Source organism: Postia placenta (assembly GCF_002117355.1).
Source record: "Postia placenta MAD-698-R-SB12 unplaced genomic scaffold POSPLAscaffold_3, whole genome shotgun sequence".
In the NCBI taxonomy this organism is placed as follows: Eukaryota; Fungi; Basidiomycota; class Agaricomycetes; order Polyporales; family Adustoporiaceae; genus Rhodonia; species Rhodonia placenta.
The window spans coordinates 1,837,251-1,850,294 of NW_020169834.1; the positions used below are offsets into that span (position 1 = coordinate 1,837,251).

The following is a 13,044-nucleotide window of genomic DNA, read 5'->3' on the forward strand; positions in this document are numbered from 1 at the left end:
ATGCCACTTCCTCAGAACAGACACATGCCACAGGCATCCATGTATGCGCTTCTCCTCCTACAGCTCGTATGCTTCTTCAACGAGAATTACAGGCCACCGATGACGCTCTTCCACTTGTGTGCTTTCTCGAAGCCATTTTTGCCGAGTTGATCTGCCGTCGAGGCTAAGCTATCCGAGATATGTATGCCTTTGTGTACTCACAGTCAATCAGTGTTGCCTGAATCTCTTCTCGACTGGTCATGACGAAAGGCCCATATTGAACTACCGACTGGTCGAGTGGCGCCCCCGCGATCTGGCGAAGTAATCAACAACTTGGGAGGCACTATAGTGTGAATACACATACAATCAAGGCTTCGGCATCTTTGTCCACTGCAGTGATCTGTACACCAGTCTCCGTCTCGTCTCCGGAGAGCACAAGCGTGTAGAACTGTTCGTGCACAATTGGCTCGGAACCGACCTTGATGGAGCCCTTCAATGCTGTGGGTCATAAAATGAGTATGTGCGTGTCTCCACTAGGAATGAATGCGCTCACTGTAGATGAACGCGGTCCACCCAGCCGCTGCAGGAGAGAATCGGCTGTCAGCGATACGCGCTATCCGGCTGACCGAGAGTACATACGGATATCCTGGAAGACAGTCGCGTCCTTCTTCGAGAAGATGGCGTGGAAATACCAGCAGCCGCCGAGAGGCCGGACAGGAGACTCGACGCCATGGCTCTTTCCACTGATCACCTTAACCTTCACTGGGCCGTCCGGACCTTCTGGGTACGCGGTCGGGATCCTGGATGGACTTTAGAATGGGCACTGATGTCGCATGGAAATGGAGTACATACTCCGTAGGCCCGAGTTCCTGATACGAAGGCTCGACCATCTTGAATTGCTTGGGCAGGTCAATCCAGAGCTGGAGACCGCGAGGATCAGGGCTGCCGGCTTCGTGAACGGGCATCTCTGCATGAATTACTGGAAGTATGCGTGTTCAGCAGGTCGCATAAACACCTCTATCAGCACTACTTACTACCACGTCCCTCAAAAAGCGAAGTAAGTGGGGCTGCAAGTGGTGTGAACAAAATGAAACTTACTGCACACATCCACTGCACGCCTCCTGGGACTATGATACCTTTGTGGCCTGCTGAGTCCTCATGTCGACTAGACCTGTTTAGTCAAGCAGTTCAGTAAGCACTGCCACCCTTCACGGTTCTAGGCTGCTCACCCTTCCAGCATGTATGTCACGGTAGCCTGCCCCCGGTGAGGGTGATCGGGGAAGCCCTGCACTCCTGTTAGCAACGCTGCAATAGACATTTTGACGCAGAAAGCAACGTACTGCACCCTTGCTGACATGGAAGTGGTCAAGCATCAAGAACGGGCTCAGATTGCGTAGTTTCATGGAGCCAATTGATCGGCGGACGAGGGCACCATCGCCCTGCGCGTCTGGTCAATCGCAATGCACAGCATATACAGGGGTGCGGATAACAGACCTCTGGTGTCTCGACCGCCAGAACCTTCTTGGCAACCTGTCTGGAGATTCTAGAGAGCGCCATTTCTGATGAAAGGGGGTCGTCGAAGTATGTGGTGATTGCGGATGGGATTGAATTGCGCAAATGCTTCAGGTCAATTGGGGAACGCGAGTGATAAACTAGTGCAAGAAGTAGGAAGCCGAGAGTGAAGAGTTTGAACATGCATCGATGGGGGTGGATGCATGATTTATGTAGCGTCGGGGGAGGGCGGCAAAGCCGGAATCTCAGTCATGGGCTTCCATCCCGGGCACTTTGGACGCACCCCTTTCGCGCGCCTCGTCACGTGCTGCGACTATCTTCCCTCATTCGGTACCTAGGCGCGCTGCTGACAAAGTCCTGATTACGAGCGCGATGAGTACACCGTCTAATACTTGGAGAAAGTAGCACCGGTACAGTGCTCTCAACTGTCACCCAGTAAGTTCGCGTCTCAAGCAGAGACAGATGTTCATTACGACAACACGCATCTTACATCGCATCCCACAGCCTCCGCCATATCGTTCTCGGAGTCGCAGCCTCCTGTGCGTCATAGAAACGTGCCTCCGCTTCATTGATTTCCCTCACCCCCGAAATGAGGTCTACCTTCTCCGGCGGTATGACCCTAGTTCGGTACCATGCCTTGTAGCCTGCCCAGAAGACCACAAACACAGGCAGCCCGATGTACGCCGTCACAAAACTGCTCGTCGTGAACGGGAGAAAGTCGTCAAACCCTGGAAAGAAGGCGAGTGTCAGCCACGGAGATACGAGAAGGTTGAAGCAGATTTAGAAATCATACCTTTGAATAGAGTTATGATTGCGGTCGAGACGAGCGCGAACCAGGATCCGAAAGGCTGGAGGGGGGCCTTATACGGCAGCTGATCCCTCGACATCCCCTGGGCTCGCATTGCTTGCATGAATCGACTAGACAACGCAGTAAACACACTCAGCGAACACCATAACGCATACCTGTTGCGAACCCTACATGTGTGTATAGCAGATGCACATCCAAGTGATCGCTCCGAATGTCGACACGAGGTTCACGAACCACCCGAATACTGCGGACAACATCGTGAGCATCTGGCACCACCAGGCGAGAAAGAAGGGGTACCCCACCTTTTGAGCTCCCTGCTGACACGTTCAGGAACGCCAGCCCGCTGAAGCAGGTGCACAGCCCGAGCGCAACATACGGAACACCCATACGGTTTACTCGTGCGAAGACCGCCGGCGCCTGTCCTTGTAGGGCAAGTCCATACAGCGTTCGGGAGCCGATATATAGATCCGAGTTCGCAGCACTCAGGACGAAGACCAGGATGCAGGCGTTGATGATTTGATTTAGTACCTTGATGCCTACGAGAGTGGTAGCTGCGGCCAAACCGTGCTTAATATGGCATGCAAAGAGGGGCTGCCGACGATCCGAACATACCAACCACGAAGGGGGAAGCGGCAGCGCCAGCTTTGGAGGAATTTGCAACGAACAGCGTCTGCAACCAACACATGGTGAGGCTGTATCCACAGGTCTCGAAGTATAGCCACACAAGCACCTTATTCGTGCTCGGTACGGTCAAACCGATCACAAACACTCCACCAATATAAAACACAACGATGCGCACGAACGTTCTTTTGATCGCGGTCGGGATGCTCTTTCTTGGGGATTGTGCCTCACCAACTGTGACCCCAACGACTTCTGTGCCGATGAACGCGAAGAGCGCGTTGATGAGTGTGCTCCAGAACCCTAAGAAAATTGCGAGGTGCTGGTTGTGCACCCGCGTGGAGAGGTACGTGCCCATGGGGCCGTACGGGTGATCCCAGTAACGGAAGCCGAGGCGGTCGTGCTCAGGGTTGCCTCCTAGGTCGATGATTATTCCCATGAGAATCAGACCAATCAGCGTGACGACTTTGATACTGCTGAACCAGAATTCTAATTCGCCAAAAACGCGCACGCCTAGAAGATTGATTGCGAAGACTAGTAGAATGCTGTTAGTTGAACACCGCGCATTTCACAACTCTTCGAGGCGTACTGAAGACAATGAATATCACTAAGAGACGTAAGAAGATAAGCGATGCTCTGGGAAAGAAACGTCCAAAGACGTACCCATCCATACTGCAAGATTGACCTTGGTGGTCCAATACTGAATCACTACCCCAGCAGCATTAATGTTGTTCGGCGTTACGACCAGATATCTGCAGCAGAATTTAGTTAAAATACCCACCAATTGTCATCACGCGCTCACTTGAAGACATAGTTCCACCCCAAGGCAAAGCCAAACGCAGGGTCCACAAATCGAGTTGCATACCCGGCGAAACCCTTCTTGTGGGGGAGGTACGCGCTCATCTCGCCGAGCGCGACCATAACTAGATAGCAGACCGTGCCGACAAATGAATACCCCAGGAATATACCAAGCGGGCCTCCTCTGACAAGGGCCGTTCCAGAGCCTATGATCAGACCTGTCCCGATTGCTCCTCCGAGCTAAAATTACAATCGAATTTTGCTGTTTGTTGGTCCGACTCGGAGACAGTTTATCTACCCACTCACAGCGATCATGGAGATTTGACGAGCGGTCAGGTCACGACGTAAACCGTGCTCATCCTCTTGAAACGAGGTTTCATCCGCGTCGGTCTCAGACTTTGTTATAGTCTCCGATCTGGAGACGGAACGTCCATTTTGGCCTTTCTCATCGTCGTCGTTCTGAGGTGGTGACATTGGCAGCGCGACGAGAACTGGGAGTCACAGAGCAGGATGCGCACAAGCGGGACCAAGGTTCAAGGTCTCTGCATTGTTATATATCCTGATCAAGAACATTTGCCCAGGACCGTTCCTGAGACCATGGCGAAGCCAAGTCGAAGGATTGCGATAGCGGCCTGTGATGCGCCTGTACGAGACGCTCATGCGCTATCTGGCCGACGTAAGCCCGGAAGCAATGTCGAGGCCATTTGTGCGAAGAAGACAACGGTTTAAAATCAAAGATCTCAAGACGTTCAACTGGTCGTTCCTCGGCAAGATAAACACAATCCGCGGCTGAGCCTGAGTGAATTCGGAGCAAATCCAAGACGAAAGCGAATTTGACGAGCTACGACCACGTGACCGCGCTTGTCGCCATTCATGGGCGCTTATGCTAGTTTGTTGTAGATGGAGATCTACACTGCCAGAGCTTGGTCCCGAGTCTAACCTGAGTTCCCACGCCCCGGGGTCACCCGGAGTCCCCGGATTGGGTTTAACCCACGTCCGCTTGGCCCCTCGCCCATCCGCCCCGATCCCGACGTCAGCTCGGCATAGGGAGTCGGGGAAAACCCAAAGCCCGCAAGCATGGGGCCGGCGCCGAAACTCCCTCAGGCCATGGATAGGGGCCACCCCACCCTTGGCTTGCATCCGCCCTCGTATATATTCGCTCCTCTGCCCTCGTTTGTTCGTCGCTCTTATTCTCGTCGTCCTGCGTGTCGCTCGTCCTATGCCGCCAGTCCTGTCCACAGTTGCGGACACTGACGGCCTTGAGGTCACAGTCATGTGACCTGGGTAACACATTGTGACTGCGCATTTTCCAGCGTGAGTCGTCGTTTTTCTTCCTCAACTCCCTGCACCTGTGGCCGACTGGAGTACATGATATTGACAAGACTGACAAGACTGACATACCACTGACAATAGCGACGGACTAATCATATACTGACAATACTGACGTCCCAACCTACTGACGTCCGAACTTACTGACTTACTGACATACTGACCTACTGACTACTGACCTACTGACTTACTGACCTACTGACCTACTGACATACTGACCTACTGACATACTGAACACACTTGTATATATGTAGCTAGTAGCTATTGGTTTGCGCTGCTGTCGAATGTCCGTAGAATACAGGATAATATATATATTATTTATTTGAATTATTTTATGGGAATTATGGGGTGCTCGCGGAATAGCGGCATTGTCCGGCCCGTCCACTGAACCTGGCGTGGCGCAGGTCACCGGGTGCCAGGTTTTACCCAATGCCAGGCTGAATCAGAAAAGACCCGGCGGTGCCAATTCGGGGAAAAACCCGGTCCATCCTGGGTTGAGCGTGTTGTTTGATGAACCCGGGTTGAACTCAATCTCAGCGCCGCCTGTGTAGTCTCACCGATTTGAGCGGTCCTTACAGAAGGCGGCTTGAACCTTGTGCAGTCGGGTTGTCCTTTCTTGTTCTCCTCCCTTTTCTTCTGGCTGCACTACCCCGTCGGATTTTGCTAGGACGTCTAGCATGTCCAAACTCGCCTGCGCATCGAAGCTAGGCGATCTCTTGGCGCGTCTGCCACTGAACCAGCCGGACCAGTGGAAAGAAATCGAGTCGACGGCACAACAGCTGGCTGATGACCTTCGTGTGAAAGATGGTCAGACATAAATGCCTGCTTTGCGATCGCTCTACATCGCTGAGACGTAGACAGCTGAGCAGCAAACTGTGCTAGGAAAGACCCTCCTACCACAAACGCTCACCTCCCTCCTTAAGAGCGCTATCAGCGGAGCAACGTCCGCGGTCTCAGGATGCAAAGCCGCGATCCACGAAATTCTCCGCGTTGGAGCCAACCTCTGCATGGACCACGGCAAGTATGTCTTGCTATGTATGCGAATGCGTAAAGTGACCAAAATGTGAACGGCCGCGCAGATGAGAATCGAGGTTATTTGCTTGAAGCGAATTTCCCCCAGACCGTGGTTTCGCTGCTCGAGAGCTACGCGGAAGCCGCTCATCCCAATTGTGCAGATCCACTTCCCCTCCTTATTGACGATCTCAAGGTCGTCAAGACGTCGATTGGACTGCTCCTGAATGCCAGTATCGGCTATGGTCCGTCACACACATTGGTTTATCGCTTATCACTAAGGCATAATTATATAGAGCCTACAAGATCTCGTTTGATCTCACTGGAAGCTGCCGTGACCATTTTAAAATTGTCTATGGCGATATACCCTCCTGGTTCTTGGCTTACTACACAGCTGGTATTCGAGGAATCGTCTGATTCCGATGAGAGATTCCTCCAGCAGTGGATTCTACGCTCAGGATTGGCCTCCTGGGCCTGGAGGGCAATATCAGAACTCCGTGACGACGACGACACTCGTGAGATCGCACATTGCTGTCGGATCAAGTAGTAAGCTCATACATATCAGCAGCACAAGCACGCCCGCTATTTGGTGTTGACTCCCTCCCGTACCTCATCCGCCCCTTGTTAGCATTTATTCCACCCTACCCATCTCCACCGCCGTTGTTTGCTGCGTCTCCCGCCCGCCGGTCCCTGGTCCAGGCGGACTATGAAGTGCTCGAGGAAGTGTGCGGACTTCTAGAATCCCTTTGTCTTGATGTTGAGGATATCCGACTATCGCTGGCTCGCGGGATGTCATTTCCTGATGAACATGGCGGCATCCCTTGTCTGACACATATGCTAGCATTCCTGGATCGCGGTGATTACCCGCCTTTCTGGTCCTCGGAGTCTTCAGGAGAGCGCTCGACCATGGAGAAGAGCTTTGACTTCTGCAAGGCTGCGGTTGTCAAGGCGGTTGTCGAGGTCGCCGGTGACGAGAAGAACATTCACACATTATGGGACGAATCGGATCCAGCGAAGCCGGGAGGTGCATTTGTGAACATCATGGTGCAGTGGATCCGGACACACCGGAGCCTGAAGGACACGAATCGGGACGACCTGATCATCTGTGCGACACTCAGTGTGGGCAATCTTGTGCGACGAGGTAAGGCACGCGAGTTGACCACACAGGCGTCCTTCTGACAGCTTCCTGCAATGACATCCCTGTGTAGACGCCCACGCCCTAGCACTCGCCCGGCCGCCGATTGCGATCGCACCTGATTTAGCAACCCTCATTGAGCCCGGCATTGACATTAAGGTGACGCATGGCGTCGTAGGGCTACTGAAGCACCTCGCGCAGTCACAAGGCAACAGGGCAGCTTTGGGTGAGGCGCGCATCATAGAGAGACTAGCCACATCGGGTGTCTGGGGCGAGAAGACAGACATCGCAGAGCTTGTGCAGGTCTCTGCAATTGGTATCGCCAAGCACATGTGCGCACAGAACGGTGGGTGGGGTATCTAGGCTGGGTCGAATACTAGATCTGACCGGAGAGGACGTAGCCGACAACGCGTTGACTTTGGTCTCGCCCGATGCATCCTCCGAATCGCCCCTAGACCAGATTCTGGCCCTTGTGCGACGATCAGACTCTACCGCCGTAAAGAGCGAGGGAACGCGGGTGTTGGTCAACGTCGTAAAGTCTCTTTGGTCAAGTGGCGCTCCGACGGACGAAGAGAAGGTGAAGAAGAGACACGAAGCCGTGAAGACTGTCGTGAACGCAGCGTGCACCTCGGCCCTGGCGCAGCTCATAGGACGGAGCAAGAAGTATCCGTCGCTGATCAATGAAGGTGTTGTCTCACTGTTCTTGCTCAGTACACATGCGAATGGCGGTACGTCTGTTCCCCGTGATCGTCTGGTCTGCAGCTGAAGCTTGCTGTTCAGGCACACTTGTGCTCGACTCCATCCTGAATCCATTGCCGAGTGAAGTCATTCGACCGTCGCAGTCACAACCTGCATCTGCAGTTGCCGTGGACTCGCCTGTCGTGGGCCCGCGGAGTGCGCTCGACATGCTGGTGTCTGTACTCTCCAGCACGGAAAGGACCGTCGCTGCCGAGATCCGCGCTAACATCTGCCAGTTGCTCGGGCAGCTGGGTAAGTCAGGTGCGGTGTCCGAAGACAGGGCAGCCGATGTCGCGAGGATGAAGGAACGCACACAAAATCTGCTAGAGAAGGCTGCAAGCAGCCCGGATGAAAATGTCCTCAGCGTATCCGCGAAGCGCGCTCTTGATGCGTGGGCATAGGTTGTTGGCATACCGGCTGGCTGCACGAGTTCTTGTATAGATGTGTATCTTGGAGAGGAAGGGGATTGTAAGTAGTGTATAACTCCCGAGCCGAAAGATAGCAAATTTCTGTAATCACGAAGATACAGAAAACAATAGCGATGCGACACCCCATCTTATTCATTATGCATCGGCCTTATAAGTAACATTGAATTGAAAATCGCAAGCTTCGAGCCGCGGTCAAAATCCGCGATCGATCGAGCAGACAGTCATTCCGACAAAGTCGCATTCGCATTTCCTTGTGATTTCCGGCACACAACTGCCGCCGGCTCTCGTGTACCGCCAGTGGGCATCAGACACTTAAATCCCTCCGTCATATGAGGCCAAATCCTGCTGATCCCTAGTCCACCAGTGGCGGAAAGACAGTCGGTATGGACCTGATACGGAGTTTCTTCTCAGCAGATTATTGGAAGCCAAACCTGCATTTTGCCGAGTCTCCTGCGAGCTTGTCGGTCAAGAGCTTCCCTGGTTCGACCGAAACTAGTCAAGAAAATCTACAAGAGTTCATTGAAGCTCGTTGTCCTAGCTTATTCAAGCAGTTCTGCCCGACTTGGTGGCTTTTCAAGTCCGTCTCAAAGCTATCTCAGTGCTCTTGACACTAACTTGTCCTGGTGGAAGCGGCCATTTGCAGACAGCGTACGCCGTAGTCGGCGATTTCTCAAAGATAGATAAGGTAGAATATGACAGGTAAGCATTTGGTGACATTAGAACCTCTATGAGTAAACTGAGGAATGACATGCACATGTAGGACATTCCTGCGCACCCTTGACGGCGGCACGATGTGAGCATAGCGCCCTGTAAGGGACCACGTCCCCTGACCGGTCATTCTAGAGGTTTGGACAGCACACCACCGGCAGCTGTACGCAATTTAGAAGATGATGCTCCGATCGTGGTGGTCCTGCACGGGCTCACGGGTGGTATGTTGCCACAGCCGACTTGCACGGAGGTGTTTTGACATTTTGACTCTCAGGATCCCATGAGTCGTACGTCCGAGCGATATTGGCGCCAGTATGCACGCCTGTAGAGGAAGGCGGCTTGGGATACCGGGGCATCGTGGTCAATTTCCGAGGATGTAGGCGCGTCCCGCCTATGAATAGTCAAATGAATTCTCATGTGAAATTGTTTTTGTAGGCGCAGGCGTTCCCCTCTCCAGCCCACAGCTCTATTCCGCTGGCCACACTGATGATATCCGTGTCGCCGTGCTGCATATTGCCAAGCGCTATCCGAATGCTCGCTTGATCGGGATAGGTTTTTCGCTGGGCGCGAACGTCTTGACTCGCTATCTCGCAGAGGAGGGAACACGCAGTCGTCTTATCGCCGGCTGCGCCGTCGCTTGTGTATGTACGCGGTCCTTCCCTGTCATGTTTGTCGTGCAAACGACTGATGAACGCACCGTAAGCCCTGGGATCTAGTCATGAACGCGGAACAGTGCGTGCTCCGCCAGCCGATCATGCAATACATTCATATTCCCTTTTAGGTTGGAGAACAGGTGGTTTCACAGAAATGTGTACTCGAAAGCGATGGCCCGGAACTTGCAGACGCTCGTCCGGCGGCACGCCGCCAGCTTGTACAAATTCCCTGAACACCCGCTGACGCAAGTTCTCCCCGAGGTGCTGAGCGTAAAATCGCTTGCATTGTCGCAGTTTGACAAGGCCGTTACTCGCGTTGGCGGCGGCTCGTCTCCGCCGTTCCCATTCCCGACGGCATGGGATTACTATGTGTGGGCGTCGAGTCACAAAGTTCTCGCAGACATTCGCGTGCCCTTCCTTGCTATAAATGCGGAGGATGATCCGATTGTGCAAGTGCTGCCGGTAGAGGCCGGAGGAAACCCTTTCGTCGCATTCGCGGTCACAAAGAAGGGCGGTCATTTAGGATGGTTCGAAACAGACGAGAAGACGGGTTACGTGAGGCGGTGGCTCAAGAAGCCGGTAGTGGAGTGGCTGAAGGCTGTACGCGAAGACCTGATCGTCGAGGGGCGGCAGGACATGTCGACGCATGTAGTCGACGGATTCCTCAAGGAGGTGGGGCGGGACGACATCGGATGCAAAGAAGTTGGAAAAGGAGGGCATGTTGTAGGTGTTGAAGGAGAAGGAGGGCTGTTGGCTGGCCTGTAGAAGGACTAAAGATGACGTATAAAAAGAAATATTTTCATCAATGCCTAACAGGCTTGAAGTATTATTTTCACTTCACGGTGCTTACACGATTGCACTTACACGATATATGGGGTGAGTAGGCTACAAAAAACTGTGGTGCGTACACAACGGTAGTTAATCGCTGTCGCTAAATGACATTCGCTCTTCTTCCTCTTCTTCCTCTACAACGGTTCTGTCAAATTGAGTAATGTCCACAGAGACAGCACCTTCTTCGACAAGGCTGTCGTCTGAGATTGCGAGACTCCGGTCGCGTTCGAACAATTGTCGGCCTTTGTAATACCGTGTCACGAGAAGGCAACGATGTGAGTATGACGGGATGCGCACCTGAGAGGCGGGTGCCCAGCTTCTTGTATTCTTCCCTCTCTTTTGGAGTCATAGCTTTGAGCTTCTCCTCTTCATCGCGTGCCTTCTTAACGGCCATTGTTTTGTCGAATGTGGTCTTCCATGCCTTGAATGTCTCAACCGTTACCGGAGTTCCTCGTGTTCGTGCTTCCTCCTCCTGCAGTGAATCGTATAAATGTCCGCTGTGTCCGTTGGCCAGTACAATCGCACCTCTAATGCTTTCCGCTCCTTTTCCGCTTCTTCCTGCTTGCGGCGTTCTATTCGCGAGTGTATGAGGGCTGAAAGCTGTTCTCGCAAATGCGTAGACAATGTGAAAGTCATGGCCATGCCGAGGTTCTCCTCGCCCTGCGTATCCGTACAGACTTAGCTTCTCTTATATACATGGCTGTCAAGAGAACGACACACCACTTCTCGTAGCTCTTGGAGCAGACTCTCAATCTCGACCTCCTCTAGAGATCCTGCAACGGCCTCCACCGATAGATCTGGCAGGGTGTCGGGATAGCCATCTGTGTACTGAACCTCTAATACGAGCTTTACTGCGGCGCACTAAGACATAACTCGCTGAGGGCGTATGAACAACTCACACTCATCCTCGCCCTCCACTGACTCTTCCGGCTCGATGTCTATTCGTACCGCCCTTTCCGACAATTCTTTGCATGAGTCTCAGCCAGACTAGAATGTCAAAGCTGAGGGCGGGAACACACTTGTGAGTTCGGTCGGATAGATGGACTCGAGGACCTTGCAAACGGGGTTAAGTGACAAAGCGAGCACGTCATGATGTGGTGCTCTACCTCAAACTCCTCCGCCAACACTTCAGAAGACATGAGAGAGGATGCGAGCAGAGGTAGTTGTGCGAAATGACCGTCCCGGCATCGATGAACACGATGACCGGGGTCCAACCCATGGCAAGCGCTCACGGACCCGTCGGCAACAGACTCAAGTCCCTCTCTGTCTGCACCACTCTGTCGAGTTGTCACGCTTTCGAGGTCATGTTGGCATCTCTCGTGAAACAGCGCGCCTCAACGGCACTGAGGACCGCTGCCCGTTTGCCAACAGTCTCGTCGTCCTTCGCATGCCGTGCACGTCTGCTGTCCTCGTCCTCACAACCCGAATCTCCAGATGTTAGGCAAAGCTCTCCGCTAAAGATGGATCCGCTACGGTCGACCACTCTGGAGAGGCCTCGCACCCAAGATCGCATGTGGAATTACCTTCTCCCTACAATAAAACAAGTCGTTGATCAAGACAAATCACCGGAGGATGTCTGGAAGGAGAGAGGAGAGGCCGTTTCGAGATATCTCTCTCTACCGAATACTCCGTATTCTGGTGAGCTTCAATGTTGATACGATCTCTAGTCCGCTCTTCACACCAGACGGCACAGGCCGTAGTGTCTCAACCTACACCGGAGTTGCGTTTGCCTTTACCAAGCTGCGGAGAATATTGTCGACGAACCATGTGGTGAAAGAACTTCGGATGGCAGAGCGGCATGAGAAAAAGGGCGACAAACGACGACGCCTGCGGAGTGTGCGCTGGCGGCGGCGCTTCGCGCATGAGGTGCGTTAGTTCATGGATATTCCCCGTGAAGTCATGTTCCAACTGTTCCTTGCAGGTGCGGAAGAAGGTACAGCTAGTGAACGAGATTCGTGCCCGTGGTTCATGAATTGTTGCCTGCAATTCATATATTATCGCTCTCACTCGACGTGCTACCCAACGTGCGATATCATAATGATGTGAGCAGGGCAGAAGGCCACTCCACATATGCGGTGTAGCCGTGACGTTAGGCCACTTCGAATCCGAGCTGTAAAAGACCCTTTCTTTGTGATGCCAAGGATGGTCATTGCAACCCATGTTTAACGGTCGACATCCTGTCCATTGCGTACTTCCCTGATCTCCTGTTGACACCGGCAGGATCATAGAGAAGCATTTGCGCGAAAAAGTGTACGTCCATATCTTGCTGTGATTGATGTGATACATCATACCTGCTGACTCCGGCCAGTACGGGACAGGCTAAGGCCGTCTATGGAGCATGCACGTAGGTCCAGAATTATCGACATTGGTATTTGGCGACACGCGTCTTCCACGCCTATTGCCTCGTGCCGTGCATGCTGGACCCGCCCAAGATGCGATACCCTTGATAGAGTTGCGCCATTCATAGTTAACCAATATGAAGGTGCAAGTGACGTT

The 13,044-nt window shown here is 53.1% G+C and overlaps 6 protein-coding genes across 6 annotated transcripts; 3 read left to right on the forward strand and 3 right to left on the reverse strand.

The window, feature by feature from the left end:
- Positions 1-86: 86 nt before the first annotated feature.
- Positions 87-1,536, reverse strand: POSPLADRAFT_1133698 (hypothetical protein; the record flags this gene model as incomplete). The annotated part of the gene is made up of 11 exons (XM_024484387.1): positions 87-151; positions 202-292; positions 344-477; positions 533-559; positions 619-779; positions 832-958; positions 1,014-1,023; positions 1,078-1,150; positions 1,209-1,264; positions 1,320-1,418; positions 1,474-1,536. 11 exons carry the CDS (start codon positions 1,534-1,536, stop codon positions 87-89), a joined length of 906 nt encoding a protein of 301 aa, XP_024341989.1.
- Positions 1,537-1,977: 441 nt separating this feature from the next.
- POSPLADRAFT_1133884 (hypothetical protein) lies at positions 1,978-3,955 on the reverse strand (the record flags this gene model as incomplete). Its single annotated transcript, XM_024484407.1, has 8 exons — positions 1,978-2,219; positions 2,285-2,409; positions 2,471-2,543; positions 2,602-2,850; positions 2,912-2,969; positions 3,030-3,451; positions 3,581-3,669; positions 3,720-3,955. Coding segments are annotated over 8 exons (1,494 nt in total), but the record flags the coding sequence as incomplete, so codon positions are not given.
- Positions 3,956-5,721: 1,766 nt separating this feature from the next.
- POSPLADRAFT_1065124 (hypothetical protein) lies at positions 5,722-8,329 on the forward strand (the record flags this gene model as incomplete). Its single annotated transcript, XM_024481904.1, has 8 exons — positions 5,722-5,851; positions 5,906-6,061; positions 6,124-6,300; positions 6,352-6,570; positions 6,624-7,196; positions 7,264-7,536; positions 7,592-7,918; positions 7,971-8,329. 8 exons carry the CDS (start codon positions 5,722-5,724, stop codon positions 8,327-8,329), a joined length of 2,214 nt encoding a protein of 737 aa, XP_024341991.1.
- Positions 8,330-8,739: 410 nt separating this feature from the next.
- On the forward strand, positions 8,740-10,482 carry POSPLADRAFT_1135701 (hypothetical protein; the record flags this gene model as incomplete). Its single annotated transcript, XM_024484601.1, has 8 exons — positions 8,740-8,933; positions 8,987-9,055; positions 9,117-9,149; positions 9,200-9,285; positions 9,339-9,440; positions 9,500-9,705; positions 9,768-9,796; positions 9,846-10,482. 8 exons carry the CDS (start codon positions 8,740-8,742, stop codon positions 10,480-10,482), a joined length of 1,356 nt encoding a protein of 451 aa, XP_024341992.1.
- A 13-nt stretch (positions 10,483-10,495) lies between these two features.
- On the reverse strand, positions 10,496-11,687 carry POSPLADRAFT_1178858 (hypothetical protein; the record flags this gene model as incomplete). Its single annotated transcript, XM_024488622.1, has 7 exons — positions 10,496-10,790; positions 10,846-11,020; positions 11,074-11,208; positions 11,269-11,399; positions 11,448-11,513; positions 11,568-11,601; positions 11,655-11,687. 7 exons carry the CDS (start codon positions 11,685-11,687, stop codon positions 10,636-10,638), a joined length of 729 nt encoding a protein of 242 aa, XP_024341993.1. The 3' UTR covers positions 10,496-10,635.
- Positions 11,688-11,830: 143 nt separating this feature from the next.
- Positions 11,831-12,615, forward strand: POSPLADRAFT_1038980 (hypothetical protein). The gene is made up of 3 exons (XM_024477473.1): positions 11,831-12,186; positions 12,242-12,414; positions 12,470-12,615. The coding sequence occupies exons 1-3, from the start codon at positions 11,853-11,855 to the stop codon at positions 12,518-12,520; spliced, it is 558 nt and encodes a 185-aa protein (XP_024341994.1). The 5' UTR covers positions 11,831-11,852; the 3' UTR covers positions 12,521-12,615.
- The last annotated feature ends 429 nt before the right edge of the window (positions 12,616-13,044 follow it).